General features: G+C 46.4%; 2 protein-coding genes across 2 annotated transcripts; one reads left to right on the top strand and one right to left on the bottom strand.

Annotated features, from left to right (window-relative positions):
- Positions 1-10: 10 nt before the first annotated feature.
- On the top strand, positions 11-7984 carry RAB39B (RAB39B, member RAS oncogene family). The gene is made up of 2 exons (XM_057365674.1): positions 11-272; positions 4451-7984. Exons 1-2 carry the CDS (start codon positions 58-60, stop codon positions 4875-4877), a joined length of 642 nt encoding a protein of 213 aa, XP_057221657.1. The 5' UTR covers positions 11-57; the 3' UTR covers positions 4878-7984.
- Positions 7985-9739: 1755 nt separating this feature from the next.
- On the bottom strand, positions 9740-18661 carry VBP1 (VHL binding protein 1). Its single transcript, XM_057365676.1, has 6 exons — positions 18524-18661; positions 14376-14500; positions 13709-13775; positions 13151-13249; positions 11284-11422; positions 9740-10343 (listed from the first exon to the last, which is right to left on the bottom strand). The coding sequence occupies exons 1-6, from the start codon at positions 18605-18607 to the stop codon at positions 10273-10275; spliced, it is 585 nt and encodes a 194-aa protein (XP_057221659.1). The 5' UTR covers positions 18608-18661; the 3' UTR covers positions 9740-10272.
- Positions 18662-18921: the final 260 nt, after the last annotated feature.

The raw sequence follows: 18921 nt of genomic DNA, 5'->3' as shown, positions 1-18921 counted from the left end.
GGGCCGGGCATGGGCGGCGCGGCGGCGGGCGGGCGCTGAGGGGCCGGCGGCAGCAGCATGGAGGCCATCTGGCTGTACCAGTTCCGCCTGATCGTCATCGGCGACTCTACCGTGGGCAAGTCCTGCCTCATCCGCCGCTTCACCGAGGGGCGCTTCGCCCAGATCTCCGACCCCACCGTGGGCGTGGATTTCTTCTCCAGGCTGGTGGAGATCGAGCCTGGCAAGAGGATCAAGCTGCAGATCTGGGACACGGCCGGGCAGGAGCGGTTCCGGTGAGAGCCGCGGTGCGGGGCCGGGGGCTGCGGGCCGGGCCCGGCTCGGGCGGGGGGGCCACCGCCGGGTGAGGCGTTTGGGAATGAGACAAAGAAGAGTCAAATCGGCACATTTTGTGCCCCCCTGTCCCCCGTTTCGTGTATCCCTGGCAGCCGTGTCCACCCGAAGGGCCGCCCGCAGGTGTGCAGGATGTGCAGGATGTGCAGGGTGTGCAGGATGTGCAGGGTGTGCAGGATGTGCAGGATGTGCAGGTGCGGATGTCGAGGAGCGGCCCCGCTGCCGCTGGGAGGGGGGGACGAGGCCCGAGGCTGCGCTGGGTCCGCGTTTTTCCAGCCGGGAGATGTCCGTGCATCGGCGGATGCAGCTGGCAGGGAAAGCGCCTGCTCCCCCCGGTGCGGAGGCAGTGACCAGGATGTTTCACAGCCGAACACTTACGCTGAGGCTCGCGAAATGCAGTGGAATATGTGTTTTGATGCTCTGCTGCGACAGCAGAGCTCAGCTCTCCGTAGGACAGAGAAAGGTCGGGACAAATCCTTGGCTGTGGCTGTGCAGGGATGACARGTGCTTTCTGGAGAGTGCCATGCCGAGTGCTGCATGGGTACAGACMATTTGGGAGCTTAAGCAACAGTAACCAAGTCTCGATGAAGTGAAATAAAGGCATGTGGGACCAYGCCAAGTTTCCCTCAGGCCTGTATGGGGAAAACAGCAGCCTTGGTTGGAGCAGGCTTGGTGAGAGGCTCAGACCTGCTGCTCAGACAAGGCTCATTTGGAAGGGGTGTGGGTGTACCTGCAACTCCTGTCCTCTGTTTGCTTGTATTTTTCATTTGTCTTTAACCCTCATTCACTCTTCCATCCTGCTCCCTCTGGGATCACTTCCTGTGTTCCACATCTCTGTGCAGTATCACAGTGCTTCTACTTCTGTGCTGTAATGACTTGTCTGAGGAATGTTTTGGTCTCATTCAATAGGTGAAACCTCCCCTACCCCCAGCCCTCTCACAATCTTCCCTCGCATCTGTGGCACTGGCATCTGGCCCAGGATGTGCAGTACTTGGTCCTTATCCACTGACAGGTTTTTCCTCAGCTACCTTGAAGCCTTGAGGGCAAGGAGCTGGTGCTTCTTTCTGCTGARAGAGGAGGTGCTTTAGCTTGCAGTTGCATCAGCTTCCAGCTTTGGGTCTCTGGCTGAGCTCTGTAGAAAACACACCTGAGCGCTGTCCCCTGCTCCTGCCTCTKCTGTGCAGAGTGGGAGCTGTCAGAGGGCCCCAATTTCCTTCTTTTACACATTAGGAAGTTCAGGGCCCTGGAGGCTGCTTGCCYTCGGTGCTGGGGGCTGACCTGCCCGGCACTTGGGTTGTCAGCATGATGAGCAGGCGACCTTCAGCGCAAGGGCAGCTGCGCTGCTGCGGTGGGCCTGCAAAGGCAGGAAGAGTGCAAGGGGCAGCAWCGGTCAGTGGCATTAAAAAAAAAAMMMCATTGTGTAGTTTTGAAATGCCCTTGCYGAAGCACAGACTTGAATTCCCAATGTGAAAAGCTGGAGGGAAGTGAGCAAACCCAGGTGCCTTTGTGGTGCACTCTGAAATGTGAACAAAATCAGGTGAAGTGTCTGGTTTGTGTTCATCCTTTTCAAATCAGTCTCAGCCCTGTGGCAAATTGTGCTCCGTGAAGACAACTYGTGGGCTCCTCCTACAAGGTGTGTTTCTTGGCCAGAGACAAGATTTAGCTGTTACTGGAATAAGTTAAAGCTCCTTGGACTTGTCATAGGCAAGAAGCACGATGGAGCAGGTGCTCTCCAGAACCCTTGAATTTTTTTGTCATTTGTCAAGCACAGAAAACTTCTTAAGAGGGAAGTCTGTAAGAATGAGCTCCTTTTTCAGAGTTTTGTGATTTGAGCATTTCCAGTCTGCTTTGCATAGTTTAACAGCTGCCCCACGAGGACAAAACCACTGTAGTTATTTTGAAAACACCTTGGCTTTTTCTGAGCAGCAGCTGTGCTACATATTTGCTCCTCCTGCCCCCCGTTGTGAGCTCTTTCACTCTACATAAATTAGTAGCAATTTCTGTGCAGTCAAGGCTTAAATTACAGTTAAGCATGTGCCACTCTGTTTTGCCAGACCAGGTCCCAGAAGGTGCTGCCTGGGGCAGTGTTGAGTCTGCTTTGGAGCTGTAGAAGAGCAGGGTCCAATTCTTCCCGGATCTGGCAGGTTTTGCCCATCTCTGGTTGCTCAGATACTGCTGTTTCCATGTCTGAAACGTGATGTTGTGTAATGCTAGCAAAAGCAAAAGCATGTGCAGCCCTCTCTCCCTGGAACTGTGTCCCACCACCTACAGAAGAGCTGTTTCCTTCCAGCCAGCAGCTCTCCTTTGGCTGAGAGCAAAACACTCAAACAAACGGGCACAAATCCTGGATGCAGGAGTCACCACCATGGGTACAGAGCAGAGGACAGTTCCCAGACACAGTCGTTTATGTTAAAACTTGGCCAAAATAGGTGCAAGTCCCTGTACTGCTGTGCATCAGTGGGAGCATGGCAGGAGGAGGAAAGGTAGAAATGTTGGGTGGGAATTGGGGAGGGATGTGCAGCATGGAGGCAATGTGCTTTKCTTCCTTCAGATCAGTAAGGAAAACAGTTGTAGAAAAGGCTTTAAGAAAAGGCACTGAGACCTTCACCTAGTTTTACCTTGAAGCAGCATTCAGCTTGGATCCTGTCATGTCTTTCAGAAGTACCTGAGGCATTGTTGCTGGCAGGAGGAGCCGGGGCTGATGGCATGGAACACAGGGGAGAAGCAGAAATGGCTGTGACAGTGTGGGGGTGAATTCAAAGTGCCAGTATCTGTTTGCAGCTGGCCAGATAGCAAAAGGCAGATCTAATTCTCTCAATGCCAAATGTGCAGAGTGACTATTGTCCCTCAGCCAAACAATTGGAGAAGTTATTCAAACACAGCCAACTATGTTTTTTCCSCTGCTTCTGGCTTTCTTCAGTTTTGTCTGTGAATTTTCACCCATCACTGCATATCTGTTGATAAAACAATTCTTAAAAACTCTAGTTTGTCATTTCTTGGGGCAATTCCTGCAGAGACACACACTACAGGGCCAAACAATACCTAACAACAGTCTTGCATGGCCAAAAAAAGACTTGTYCTAAGGTAAAAATGCTGCAGTGCTTATATTACTCCAGCAAGGAAGGTTCAGGCCTGAATGTGAATTCGTCCAGGGACTGAAATCGATCATTGCTTCTGGATTTAGAGTGAATCCGTGACTTGCAGAAACACCACTGTTCAACAGCTTCATGGTTTCCCCTTGTGTAGTAGTCAYTGAAGTGTAGCTCTGCTCAGGCTCRTGGCCTCAGCTTCGCTCCATCGCCCCGTGTTTGCTGATTTCCTGTGCTGTTTCTGGCTGCCTTGGGCTGGCCTGCCTCGGAAGAGCTGGGGGAGATGTGCTCCATTTCCCAGCCTGCAGTTCTGGGGTCTTTTGRTGACTGTTTAATGTTGTCAGTATTTGACACCAGTAACATGACCACTGTTAGTGCAGATTCGGCTTAGAAGCTCTTGGGTAATTTTGCTGTTTCTGGGGAGGTCAGACTGGCTGCTGCTGTCAGTGCCACTTCGAGTAGTAGTAGTCACACTAGACGGTGTCCTGTCATTGCAATGTCACTTTAACCTAGTGGTGTAGTGGGAGAAAGTGTAGGGGTGGRTGGATGTCCTCATGCCAAGGCCCTGGGTATATGGAGGGGAGCTACATACCATGGTCTGCCTTCCAAATCTGCTTTAATGCGTCTGTCAGAGAGCGGGTGTTTGGTTTCAGTTGAATCCTTTGATTTGTCACAATGCTTCTAAACCCTGAGTTAGATGAGGTATCTGGAGAACTGACACGGTGCGGGGTGTGACTCAAGAGCCAAGGGCATTCAGAAATTCCTCAGAGAAGAAAGTGGTGGTGGGGATTTTGAACAGAGCTGTAATAAATCAGTGGGGCAGTGACCAGGGGTGAAATCTTTAAGCCAAGTTAAGTTTTTCTTTTCAATGACAAGCTCTACAGAGCACAAGCTATAAGTCCTATTGCCCAAATGGCCTTCTCTTGCCTTGTGTTCTGCAGGGTAGACAGGGTGGTGGTAATGCTGCTTTCTTAAAGGACACACATTCAGACAGCTGTAACTTAACACTGTTGTGGCTCCTTGGCTTGCAGGTCCATCACCAGAGCCTACTACAGGAACTCGGTCGGAGGACTCCTCCTCTTTGACATTACAAACCGCAGRTCTTTCCAGAACGTCCACGAGTGGCTGGAGGAGACCAAGGTGCACGTCCAGCCATACCAGATCGTCTTTGTTCTGGTAGGTCACAAGTGCGACCTTGACACGCAGCGACAAGTGACCAGGCACGAGGCGGAGAAACTGGCTGCTGCCTATGGCATGAAGTACATTGAGACCTCAGCTCGGGATGCCATTAACGTGGAGAAGGCCTTCACTGACCTGACTCGGGATATATATGAGCTGGTGAAAAGGGGGGACATTTCAATCCARGAGGGATGGGAAGGGGTAAAGAGCGGGTTTGTCCCAAACGTAGTGCACTCTTCAGAAGAAGTGGTGAAATCAGATAGGCGGTGCTTGTGCTGAGCTCCTCTAGTGAGGTGAGTGGTGATGAACTCTACTAACCAAACGTACTTTACTAAGTGAACTTGGTGTGACAGAAGGGAGAGCAACACTCCTGTTGTGAACRGCCTCCCACATTGTTTTGGACACCAGAACAGACCCTGGAAAGAAATGTTCTGTTCCAAATAACCTTTCAGAATTGGGGGCTACAACCTGAAGGAGAGCGAGTGAGGGTGCATGTGGATATTGTAAGGAGACAGGAAGCAGAAATGAGGGGCTGCACAACACAGGAGAGAGTATACAGAGAGCTGAATGGGCTGGCACATGCCAGGGTACTGTACATGTCCTCTTTTCAGTAAATCCATAGCTCCCTGCTGGCTTTTAAAGCCACAGGATGGGTAYTCAGTCATATGACAAATGGCAGACAGAGAGAAGACAAGAGGATATCTTGGTTTGTGTCAGCTGTTTCTTTCCARGAAGGTCTAAAGGCAGATACCATTTCCTCATAAGGTCAGTTCCACAGGAGAAGTTTACTGAYATGGTATGCACATTTCTGAGTTTTCTTTCTTATGTTCTTGAATCTAGTTCAATAGCAAAGAAATTCTGTGGGATTTAAAGAGAAAAACAAAATTTAAATTATCCCTCCCTTCATAGTGCTTTTCTTGCTGTGCTGAACCAGGAATCTAAGTGGCAACTCCAGTAGGGATTATTCAATGCAATTTTTACTCATTTACTGCCTGTGTGAGTACCTTGAAAGTACCCCAAATTCAGGGCTTTCCAGCAGAATTAAATGATCAAGAGCATAAAGAGAGAACCATGTCCTCATGGTGTTATGTATTGAGGCTGGGGTGTTGCAGCCAAGTGGGACACACCAACATTTCTGTCTCAGTGCTGTGCTGACCTTACCAACCAGGTCACAAGGAGGAATGGAAAGGAGGGAGGAAAACCAGAAACCCAACAAAATAAAAAACTTGAAAAGCTTAACTCAGGTGCATCAGACATCCTAAAAGGTGAGATTTGCTCTTAAACAAGTTAAATAGCATGGAAAACAACAGCTTCCATTAGTCCTTTCTGCAGTTAAGTGTCATTTTCTGTCTTGGCRTCTGTGGAAGAGAACTGGCACTGGGAAGGTGGAACACACAGCAGGAGTGTCTGAGCAGGTGGAAAGGAAAGCCTCAAGACACACTCAAGGGTAAAATTTGTTTTCCTCCATGTTTTAGTTTGACAAAAGAGGATCCATCTCAGGTTGGCCATCATGGRATGGCAGCTGCCTCACAAAAGATCTGTGTAGGTGGATGTTTTCTGGGAATGCCATTCACCACTTAGAAGCTTTGCTTCTGCCAAGTTTTAACCCAAGCTTTTGAAGTGCAATAGGGTGACTGTGCTCCTGTAGCAAATTAGAGAAGTTCAGCCTATTGAAAGCAAACAAACAAAACTATAGTGACTTTTTTTACTTGTGTTTGAAAGCTTTATACACCAAACTGCAATGGGCAGGAGGGGGGTTAGGTAAAAGCTAYAGGAAGCATCTAGTGTTTATTTTAGGCCTCTTGAGTAGAGAAAAAGAAAATATTTGTTACAGCTTTTTAATCTGCCCTGTCTACAGAAATACGGGTCTTGATTGCTGTTGAGTTCAGACTGTTTCTCCTTCTGAACCTGTCTCACAGTTTGCAGCAGCAAATGGGCTGTATTAAAAAACCTGTGGTTTCCATATTGAAGCTGTGAAAAAGAAACAAACCTGCAGCAAATCCAACCCAGCAACCCAAAGCCTGAACACTTTTGTTGTCAGGGTTCTAGGAACAATTTCAGTTCCTGGCTCTGCAGGGGAGCAGCAGCACTACACCTGCTGGGAGGGCACAGGGAGCAAATGCCAGGAAGGGGGTGGCAGTGGCCTGGTGCTTTTTGGTGAGCTTGTCATWGCTTGGATAGGCTGTGAACAGATCCAACGCCTTGTGCTAAAGGCCAGTGAATGCCAGGCACTTGGGAGTGAATTGAGTGCCCTGAAGATTAAAAACTATCCCCTTTCCAAAACCTGTTTCTGGGTGAGCAAAGGTGAGTGCAGGGAGCATCCCAGGGGCTTGGCGGATGCCAGGGCAGAGCACACRGTTTGCTCGCACCAGCTCAGTCAGTTGCATTTCACAAAGACACGGACAGACAGTACCCAAGGGTTGGTTTCATTGTTCCCTGGATGGAAAGTCCACCAAGCAGCTGCTTCAGCTTTTTAGGGGCCAGCTGGACACCCCTCTGTCTTGGGGTGTCTGGCTGAGGATGGCAGTGGCCCCAAGGGCAGAGCTGGAGCGTGACATGAAGGRCAGTGAGGAGTTGGATCAGGAGTTAGATCAAACATTTTAGCAATAGTCAAATTCTGTAATTCCCTGTGCGAGAACCTGGCCAGAGGGGAAAGATCACTTTTCATGAGACAGCCAATATTTTATTTAATGGGTTTTGGACATTCCCCTTTACTGCTCCCAGGGAGAAATTCCAGAAAGCCTAAGCCAGTAAGTGCATTCAGGCCTTCAGAGTAAATCTTCAWTTTAAATACAGAAGTGTTGTAATTCTAAAGAGGAACAGTACAGAAGAAAATGTACACAGTCTTAACTACTTAGAGGTAATAAATTGTTATATTAAATTATAGAGAAATCATTATCTACATCTTTTTCTAATTCCTTGCATTTTCTAGACAGCTTATTAAAATATAGGAAATGTAGATTCATCTGTACAAAATTTGGAATGTTTTTTCTAAGATGAAGAACTTATAGGATATGCTAAGAATTCTTTTCTAACAACTGGTTTTAATGCTTTGACTTAGAGGGACTTTGAGAAATCAGAAGGTGATACCTCTCACAGGATAAAGGTCAGGAGCTCTTATACTCTAGGACAAAAAGACTAAAAGAAATCAAAAGCTAACTTTCTGTGGTCTCTGCCACATGTTAAAAACAATCTGCATGTTAGACTGAACTTGCTCAGAACCTCCAGAATAAAAGCGTACTATACACTGTCCTCGCTTTGTTATGCACTGTAACGAAATGTGAAAATAACGCTGTATTTAGCTGTCTGTATGTGACTGAAAATATGCTTGTATTTAGCAAAATGGTTACTACGTGATAATGTGAAATTCAAAACTTGTAAAGAAATTTTGGTGGTTTTTTTTTTTTCCTTTCCCCCTGCCCATTCTCTCAGAGTTRCCTGCTCCCTGTTCCTGCTCTGTACTGCAGCCAGGGCTGGATCCACCATTCCCAGGCATTGCCTCACAGCCACTGGTCACCCTTCCCTGCAGACTGCCTCACTCTGCAGAGCCAGCCCTCTSCCTTGCTGAGGAAAACCAGAACAACTACTGTGAGACAAAACCAGCCCCTGCTCCCASCAGTTGTAGCCACTGCAGCCTTGGTCTCTCTGGGAGGCCTCTGCAGGACTGGTGGCACAGCAACTACAAGAGCAAGGGCCAGGGCAGACCTGGGAAAGGATTAGTCATTGAGCTCTTCTCTGAGTCTTGGGAGTCTTTATTCACCTCAACTCAAACACACAAACACCAAACCCTGAGTTACAATGGCCACAGCCTTCTCCCAGCCCCCAGGAGGCACACACCTTTGAACACTGGAGCAATTTCAGTCCCAAGGCTGTCACCTGTCCCCCATGACACGCAGCAGGTCCCTGGCAGCAGCACATGGCACTAATTTTGCTTGGCACTGCTTTTTCTGTGCAAAAATGCTTAACTGGTGGTTTAGTTGTRCACAACAAAGGCAGGCAATTGCTGCCTTAGGACCAGCCGGGGGTGTAGGGGGGAGCACAGCCAGTTGGGATCTCATTAATCCAAACTGAAAAAAACTAAGAGAAATCAAGATGTGTTTGCAGCTGCCTTTCTATCATTGCTGATGCCAGAAAAAGAAAATGGAAAGCAGCAGCCTGCAGCCTCACATCCTGCTGCAGACACCTACTGGAGAATACATGAGAGCTCCACATTCCTCTGCTGCAGCCAGACACGGAAACAAACAGCATCGCCCTGGGGAAGGAACAGATGAGCCCGAGTAATAACTGGTGACTGGTGCTAAGGATTTACCTGCTCCGTGCCCTTCCCTGCAGCTCACTCTGGCAGGCACAGTGCTGGTAAATCACTTGCTTTCAGTCACCAATTCARATGTGCTGACTCACACTCCCCCTTTCATTCACGCCAGGATCCAGCAGCCACACTTTTCCACTTTTCACGTCTGCTGCTTCAACGGAATTTTTCACTCCCCCATGCCCAGCTAAGGGAGAGAAACATTATAAAAAATCACACATCACATTCATRCTTTCACACAAAGAAGGATGCACAAAAACAGCTGTTTGCCACAACTGTTTAGTTTTACTATTTTAATATCATGAAATAAAAGTACAAAAAATTTACAGGTATATTGTTTCTTACATGAAGATTGAACAGTTAACATTTGCATTTATTTTGCAGTGAAACCTGTACTCTCAGTCACAGAATGTGATTATTAGCCACTGACATCACCACTGAGCATTTCGTTTTAGAAAGAAATTGCAAAGGAAAAGGCAACAATCTCGCAAGGCTTCGTAAGGACTAAAACAATACTCCAACTGTAACACCAGAGATCACGTTCCAGTCAACCATCCCAATATAACACAGGTTTCACCACCTGGGAGGCTGAGAGTGTTCAGACATTTGACATGGACATCTGGGCCAAGGGGTCAGAAATGGGCTCTCACAAGCTGTTTGGGTGTCCTTGTTCAGCGCGTTCGCCAAAACAACCAGTGTGTGCACGTGTATGAGCAAGAAAGGGTGAGACCTGCAGGCTTGACATCCCCTGTGCTGTTCACTCCTTTCCCACTGCTCTCTGAGGACAAATCACAAACTGCTGTAAAATGCTGAGAGCTCAGGAACAGGCTAACCCACAGTTACTACAACAAGTTTATCCAAAGCGGATATCCAGGAATGCTTGCAGACTGGTGCTGCCATTAACTGACTGACAAACCCCAAGATTCCACTCTATTTTTGTTGTTTCCTAGAACATTACAGCTGCTTGTCTTCCCAGCCCAAGTCAAAGTTAACTTCATCAGCTGTACAGAGATGAAAAAGAAAGCCCCTGCATTGCCTTAGCCTAACATGTCAGGCTCCATTCTATACATGCTGCTCAGCTTTTCAGGCAGGCTTTCAGGTAGAAATTTATTTATGACAGACTGGTCTGATCAAAATACTATGTCCTTTGCTGGACTGTGTGGTGCCTTTTCAAATAAGTCATTTCTTGAAGCATGCATGAAACCAAATTTTGAGTTTACAAATAAATAAAATGGTGCTCACCATTAGTTTTTATATATTTTACCATTTACTGAAATGCTGAAAGTAACTCAGTCCTGAATGAAGTTTGGGGGTGTTTAAATAAAAAATATTTGGAAATTGAAACCACATTTAAAATTGGCAAAACTATGCTTTGTTTTTGGAAGGGTCTTGCTTGTTTCTTCTCTTTACGTCCCAATTATAAACTCTAGCCATATCTGAGGGTGTGTAATTAAGGAAACAGCTCATGCTATCAGAAAAGAGRAAAAAAAAGSTATTTTTAAAAAAGGAGAAAAAGCAGGCTGGCTATTTAGTTGTAACAGTCCGTTTAATGAAAGGCTGACTTGGTGCAAAGCCTCAGCACTCTCGAACACTGGTAACAGTTGCTAACTGCAGGACTTACTTATTTAAACAAACCTTCAAAAAGATACTGCAGAGCAGTACGCTTTTAGTTTTGCCTAACTCTTTGCTGATTTCAGTCAAGCTGCCCATATCAGCTGTATTTGCCTTTTTCACACATCCCAAACTCCTGCAGCACTAAGACAGCTCAAGTGTCAACTTGAAAGAACAAGCAGTTKTGCCTTCATTAAACTGAATCTAATGCTTTAGTCAATAGCTCCACTCGTTAAAATAGTTTTTAAGTAGAAAGTATAAAAAGGAACACCCCACACCCAGGAGGAGGGTCATAACAATATAAAGAAATATAAAAAACAGCGAGCACAGCCTAAGCCAGTTCCAGGCTTGCTGCAGCAGGGCTTGTGCTGCTTGGAGGCAGCTGCAAAGGGTGTGATGAGCAACAGCCCAAAGAACAATATTCACATGCTCTACAGGAAGGGTCACGCTGCTTTAAAGCGGTCACCTGGGCATCAATCCACACTTCCAGCTCACTCTGCACTCAGTCTGGGTTACAACCACTGCAGTAGGTATCATGAGGACACAAATGCAAGCTTTGTAGCTCTCAGAGAGCAACCTCAAACTCAGCCCTGTAAACACAATATTCCATTTCATTGTTAGGATAGTAAAAGTTCACAGATGCTGCAGAATTTTGAGGGCAACCAGTCTAAGATAAAAACACAGACAGTCTAAGATAAAAACAATGGAAGTTGGTCATTACCTGGATTCACATACATCTCCTCCCCACATGAACAAAAAGGATACTGACTTCTGTAGTGGTGAACTGATCTCTGAGAAAATCCAGGTCTTCCTCTAGAAGATCGAGATTTTTTGTGGCTGTTGAYAAATTCTTCTCTAACAGAGCCTGAGCTTCATCAATATCATATTCAAGCATCACATTGGCCTAAAAAAAGAAAGACTGATAAAAGCTCTCACTCTTGCATTGTAAGGACTGAGCCACACCTTATTTTACRCTGTGTTCGTAACTAAGCACATTGGTGACAGACTGTCCTGACAGGCCAAGACAATAAGATTCAGGACAGGCAATGTCAGAAGCCACTTGAAGCCTCCACCCCTTCAGTAACTGAGTARTAAATTTCCCTAGGGACTTAAAGAAATTCTCTTCCTATAACAAAGCAAGGAGAGATTTCTTCCCCTATGGATCACATTCAGCCTTTCAGGTGTCAGCATCTCATCCTCACTGTATTTGAAAAGTGACAGACCATATGTTCGTTAGCAGCACCTTTCAGGTGCCACATAATTCTAGAAAAAGTTCTTGTTGGATGCAAGATAAACCTCAGGCTCTCTGTGTGGAATGCTGACAAACAGCTGGCACTGTCAGTAACAAGAGCTACTACAGGTATTTAAAGATACAACAGGAATAAAAATCTTCTCTGATGCTGTGGTGGTAGTTTTTAATCCACACAGGGTTGTTTCAATAAGAATCCACCACAGGACAAGATAAAAGGGCAGTATCAGGTGAAAATGCACCAATGAAGCTTTGTCCCGTCCAAGAACTGTGCCCGGAGCAGAGCCACATTCTGTGACTGRCAGGATCCCAGGGAAGGCTAGGCTGAGCTGCTAGAGCTGGATAAGCTGTTCYTTAAAGCAAGTGGAGGGCAGAGATCCCCAGTAACATGCACAGCACAACACAGACTGTAAGCAACGAGCAGGAAAAGGGCAGGAGGCCAGGAACACCTAAATAAAATGAACTCTGTGAGGCATTTCATTATTGCTTTTCAGTATGTACTATCAATAGTATRAACTTTCTCTGATGTTCTGTTAGAAAATAAGCCTGGGATACTCCATATAAGTCAGTGTTTGTGAATTCTGAAGACAATCTCCGGAAAGCAAGAGTTATCACAAAAATCTCTTTTTATGACAGAAGTAGAAGAGGTTGGGAGCAACTGTTCAATTAGCCTACATGCTTCGTGTGTCAACAGTGTTTCTGTCCTAAGCAAGAGGTTTTGTTTGGCAGCCAGCACTGGGATTTAGGAACATCCGTGATTTAAGTCTTAAAAAAAGCACCAGCAGGTTAATCTCCACATATAATGAAGCCTCTAAATACAAATACTCCAACCTGATATTGCTTAAGTACTTAGAAATCTGGGGTGTGAATGCTGATCCCACCCAGCTTTAGTGCAAGGTCCACTCTGAATGCCGGCAGATACCTGTGAGTAACAGAAATCCCATCTTTCCCTAAAAAGGTGCATGAAAAGGGAAYRCAGGATGCTGAATACAAATAACACAGAAGATGAGAAGGTACTTGCCAAACTAAGTTATTTTGTTGAGCACATTCCTGTGCCAGGCAATGCTGGATAGTAATTTGAAGCAAAAAGTGACAGAAATGGTAAGAGAAACACAAACAAGTTTTTTGGAAAGAACAATCCAGCAAAAAGACAATTATCTGAAGTCTTACTGTCAGGAACCAAATAAAATAAAACAAGAAACCTTTGCTAACACATTGAAGTTGTCTGGTTAGATGTGCTCTGCTGCCAGGGCACAGCTCCACCATGCACCTATCAACAGAATCATGCCCTTTACAACCAGGGGAGACAGCAACCAAAACTATCTTTCAAAAGCCTTTTATAAGTTACTGAAATGGTTTCAAAGAAAGTTCCATTTTACTTACCCCCAACCACAAACAAACTTTATCTGTAGGAGGAACTGAAGCTTTGCAGTAGAGATTATCTGCCAATAAAAATCTGGTTTCCATTGGATGTGTGGAATCCTTAAGACAAATGATAAAACTTACAATTGCTATTTTCACTGGAAACTTAGGCCAAAGACATAAAACTTAGAATAAAGAGCACACTTTTCTTTTTGCCATTGGTACAGTATTAACTTGGGTGAAATTCTATGTAACTTTACTTCAACATTAAAGTTAGAGCTCCAAAAATAATGCATTTTTAAAAGACATATTTAAAAACAATACAGAAATCCCTATGAAGAACGGAGATGAAGTCAAAGCTTAGCTGCAATCTATACACTATTAAAGTGAAGTTTGCATTACAAACATTAACTTTTTTTGAACCAGCTTTCAAAAAGTACTACATACCTTTAAAAACAATTCTGTTATTTATAAAGGCATATTAAGTGTGCTCTCCAAAACATTTCTTGCAATGTGTTCTGTTAGGGTGGAAAGGTAGTTAGCTTTTCTCATACTCATTAGATATTCAAAATAGTTTACCTTTTTCTTCTGCATGTGTTTTAAAATTTCTAATGTCTGTTTAATTTCAGGAATCTGACTTTTTAGCCTGTGAATTAACAACAGTCATAATTTATTATTTTACAGAGACACAAAGTTTCCTAAACAAGTGATCAGTTTTAATATACAGTCCACCCTCCATTTTAAAATTTGCAACTCTTAACAGCTTTTTCCAGGCTTACAAATGCAGATTTGAAAGACACGGYATGTAAAGGCAGCTCAGCTCCAGCTTCACCTGCCCCTCACAACACCGAGGCTGGCTGGCTTTGGAAGCACAGCATTCTGCTCAGCTTTTACACAGGAACAACATACAGTAACAGTAACAGACCCCTTTTTTCTAAAATGATACATTTTGTCTATTTATAATCTCCCAGAGGAGAGGGAAACCTCAGCAGAAATACAGGTAGAAACYACTGCAGGTGAAACAAGTGTGTTTCTTCTGAGGTTCATGGACTGTTCTGACAGTGAAAGCCACAGGACTCAGCACTGCTCAAGTGAAATCTCTCCAGAGCTGAGGGCATCGCTCTCCCCAACAGCCCGGGCAGAGGCACTGGGATCCCCATGGCCWTCCTGGCAATTAGACTTCATATTTAAAAAAAAAAGAGAACAGTGCTAAACACTTCCCAATTCTGCAAAAATTATGACTTACCTCCTTTTCTTCTGAGCAAGATTAAGTTCCAAAAATTTATACTTCTGATACTGCTCATCCARCTTCTTAAGAACTACATCTGCTGTCTCATTTCCAGGCTGTTTCATAAAAGAATCTACATCTTCCTTTAAAGAGAGAAAGAAACCCTCAGTGTTAGTTTTACAGAAATCCTAGACACAGACATGCTATCATCTTACTGCAGCTACATACAGAGGTTGTTTGAAATGTAAAAAAACTTCTTTTCTACACTGAAGTGCAAAAGGATTTTGTTTCTTTTTTAGTCACCTCTTCACTTCCTCCTCCCTACTTTTTTTTGTAAGTAACTAAGTGACAGGTGCACAGATTATTTAATAACCATGTCTGTAGGTAGCTGGTTAATGGTGTTATGAGTCCTGGCTGATGTCAAGTGACACCTTAGAGGGGTGGATATCCACAGAACATGGCTAAACCTGGGTTTCCTACCTATAAAGCAGGGCTAATGCTTCTCCCTGGCTAATCAGATTACAAACTATTTAGGATAAAACTGATGAAGGAAAAGAGTCACAGCCTGAGCAAGCATGTTGTGGCAGAGAAAGACATAAAGGGGGAAAACTGGGGTTATTGCTCYGACAGGCACTAAGGAAGTGAACAGCCTGGTTTCCAGAGTTCCTTCTACAGTCAGCAGKAAGCCACAGAAACCTCTGGGGAAAAACTCCAGCCAGTCCTACCATCAACTGGAAAAGCTGCCAGAGAAGACAGGCCTGAGCTGGCAAGGGTGTCAGCTTTGGCATGTATCTCCTTCAGAATCAAGGAAGCAACTCACCTGGGGACMATGCTCCCAGCCTCTGAAAGGTACTTCAGGCCAGAGATCAACCACACGCTTCTGGCCTTGCCACCATCTACACACATAGTTCCAGATGACCCCAGTCCCCCACTGAGGTAATTCTGCCCAAAATTGCCTGCACAACTCAGTAAAACCTGATGGAAGCCCTACCACAGGCCTCTTCAGCTCCTCCTTTTGAACCTGTGTCTCCATTCCAGAAGTTCCACAACAAAGACTGTAATATGTTACTAAAGGGGTATCAGGCATGGAGCTGCTCTCCCTCATTAGGATGCCTTAAYTCTCTTGGCTAAAGAAACTTACTATGAAATTACTAAATGTGGTAAGAAGTCTYTGCCTTCCTTATCAAGGAAATCTGTTGCAGAAACATGAACTCCAGAACCTGCAGCAGGCAGCACTGTCCAGGTGGTAGATCCAAACTCAAGAGACTGCAGACTGCCTGAGGAATGCCTCAAGCTACCTCTAAGTCCAGGAAGCATTCGAAGAAGGATAAAGCTCATAGAGAAGCTTTCAACAAAGAAAACAGGGATTAAGTTTGGGAAAGTGTTGTAGGAGTGAGGCCTGAGGGCATTGTGAAATGAAAGTCCCTACTGTAGAAACAGCTCTGCTCGTTTAAAGCACTAGGGGCAGAAAGCAAAAGCAGCAGGGCAGCAGCTCCCCCTACTCCAGAGCCTGGCACCCAGCTCTGCCTCAGCTCCCATCTGTGCACACGGACAGGACACAACCCACACCCTCCTGAAACAAAGATGCTGAGAAGTGAATCTGGAAGTGAATACAGGCCCTCTTTATACTGGTGATCTCCTTCCACTATGTAATGTTCCAGTTGAAGGCGGGCTCAGATTTATCCCCAAGGTTTTCCAGCTGGGGCTTCCAAGCCTGCTGGTCAGGCTCTTGTCCCACCTCTCATTCTGCAAGGCTAAGGAACAGTCATTTCTTTACGCTCGAGCAGAACGGCTTTGAGGCACAGTTGGCTGTCAAAGCCATTAGGATCCCTGCTTTGTGGTATATTCCACAGAACCTCAACTACAGAATCACCTTACAGGCTCACCAAGGCCATGCAAAACTCATCTCTATCTTTCTAGGAGGAAAATTCACTGGCAAAATACCATTTTGCAAAGYTCAAGCCAAGCCACAGTAATGTTCTGTAGAAGCCCTGAAATGCAGCAGGATAGCGCATTGCCACATCCCTTCTCTGAGTGGTGACCCAAATAAAGAGCTGCAGGCACTCACTCTGCAGAGCTTCATCACCTGGGGGCATGTGCAGTAAACATGACAAGAGACACGTGTTTGMAGATTTGCATCCTCATACCTGCTGAAGAAGGCAGAACAAAGAAGGCATTTTATTTGGAAATRTCTGGGCAACAGCTCAAAACCACCAGAGATGAAAGTTCTATTTGGAGAGTTTGTAATGCAGTAAAACCCTGAGTCTTAACCTCCCCTACCCTGAGTGCTTAACATCACTTGAAACTTGGAGAGAGACAAGAATTTACAGACCCATTGACTCAGACAAGACATCAGCCATAAATTGCGTGAAGAGCCTCTTCTGAACCAAGACATTTACAGAAAAAAATCTCTGAAGACAAGATTCACAGTAAGGCTGCCTATGCAGCATGCGAGGCGGGGGGCAGAATGTGGGGCAAGTGATCAGCAAGTCTTTAAATGTTTTTGAAATAGAAACCTATTTTTTGAAGGAAAAAAAAAAAACTCTAGTAAAACCTACACTCACTACAATAGTGTTTTTACTCTGCAGAGAAGAATATTATTACCACTTCTTAGAATAGGCTTATTTTGAATAAAAGGTCTGTCTGAACATCTCCATCAAGTACTCCATGATCACCATCAAGCAGCTCTTCTGCAGACACATCTGTATTTAATCACAGCACCTCTCAACATTGAGMATTAGAAAACTTCCAAGGGGTTGAGATCCAGACATAAGGTTATCAAGAACTGAAGAGAAGCACAGGATGAAGGCACAGAATTCTCCGAGCTGCATGGTACAGCWCACAAGATACTTCAGACATGGGTGTTGAAACAACATGGAACCAAACAGCTACAAGGACAGCCACTAGCATGGAATGAGGGACTTGACAGATGCCCTTAAAGTGCTTGCTGAGGCTGMTTGTCTTCTGTTTCCTGCCAGGGTGGCCACCTGCACTGCAGAGTCAGCACAGACTACAAGTTTTCCTTTCACAAGTCAGAATCAATGAGGTTTCACAGGGCAGCTGAAGATATGGCYCAACCCTTTCACTTCTCTCGCATCTCTGCTGGTCTCCCACAAGGCATGGAAGGAAGTTAGCTGGAAGCAGYAATGCTTCCAGCCCAGTAAGGATTTGCCAGACCCTAATGATAGTTAAAAAACCTTGAAGATAAAGGAGGAGCTGGATCACTGAAAGCACTGTACCTTTAGGTCAGGCCTTTTGCCAGACAAAACATGTCAGCAATACACGCACTACATCTAGAAACACCAAAATGCAAGTCAAACCAATTTATTTCTATAAAAGCAGTTGTATCAGATGGGGCAGACATCCATCAGTTCCCGAGATCACCAAGACAGCCAGGTATGGACGCTCTGATCAATAGTTATTGATCAAAGGAAATAAAGCAGCAATCAAGACAGGGCATCAAGAGGTTGCTCACAGCTGACAGTTAACAGATAATTGCAAGATTATGTCACTGCRTAAGTCACTGATTCCATCTTCTCAACCACGCAACAGAATTATCAAATGCCTGGTACATCAGTTTTTACAGCTGGATATACAAGTTCTGCCTGTTTTACAAAAGACACACATTTATTGTTTTTCAAGAAGAAGGACACACGGGCACTTCTGAAGAGTTTATCTTCTCAGCAGTCCAAAACTGGATTGAGAGACGAAGATGTATGAAAAAGTGCYTGGTGCACGGCACGCTATCTGTAGAACAGAAGTGGTAAGGCGTGCCCCGTAAGGAGCCCTCACCACACGCTGCTCACTGCCCTGAGTCGGGAAGTGCAACAACACGATACTGCTTAACGTGGGGGGCTGAGCTTTTCATAAGGTGCATTACTGTTCATTAACGCCAGGTCGGATCGAAACACTGCAACTCAGCCCGGATAAGGCCCAGGACTGACGCCCAGAAGGGCATCCGCCATCCGCGCCCCTCGGGCACCGCCCGCGACCCCGCCGAGGAGCCGCCTCACGGGGCCCGGGCCCGTCTGGCGGCGCACAGCCCCCACTCCTCGGCCTCGCTCCTCCTCAACGGCGCCCCGGAGATGCCCGGCCCCACTCCCCGGGCCTATTCCTCATAAACGCCGCCTCGGSGTTGCCCAGCCCCGCTCGCCAGCCCCGCTCACCACGAACGCCGCCTCAGGGATGCCGAGCGGGCCGCGCCTCCCGCCCGCCGCTGCCGCTGCCTCGCTGCCTCCGGTCGCCGCCATCTTGGGGAACCGACGCTGCGTGCGCCAGGACGCCGGGGCCGTGCGTCATCACGTCAGCGCCGCGAGGGAGGCGGGGCGGGCGGGGCTGAGGGCGGAGTGAGGGACGGGGAGGATCCCGCAGCGGTGGGTGGGAACGGGGAGGATCCCGCAGCGGTGGGTAGGAATGAGGCGGGTCCTGCAGCGATGGGTGCGAACGGGGAGGATCCCCGAGCGGTGGGTGGGAATGAGGCGGGTCCTGAAGCGGTGGGTGGGTGTGAACGGGGAGGATCCCGGAGCGGTGGGTGTGAACGGGGAGGATCCCGCAGCGGTGGGTG

This window comes from Malurus melanocephalus, unplaced genomic scaffold, assembly GCF_030028575.1.
Source record: "Malurus melanocephalus ecotype Western Australia unplaced genomic scaffold, MMel_1.1 scaffold_56, whole genome shotgun sequence".
Classification (NCBI taxonomy): domain Eukaryota; kingdom Metazoa; phylum Chordata; class Aves; order Passeriformes; family Maluridae; genus Malurus; species Malurus melanocephalus.
Note: the sequence above shows the minus strand (reverse complement) of the source record. Positions and strands in the feature narration are given on the sequence as shown.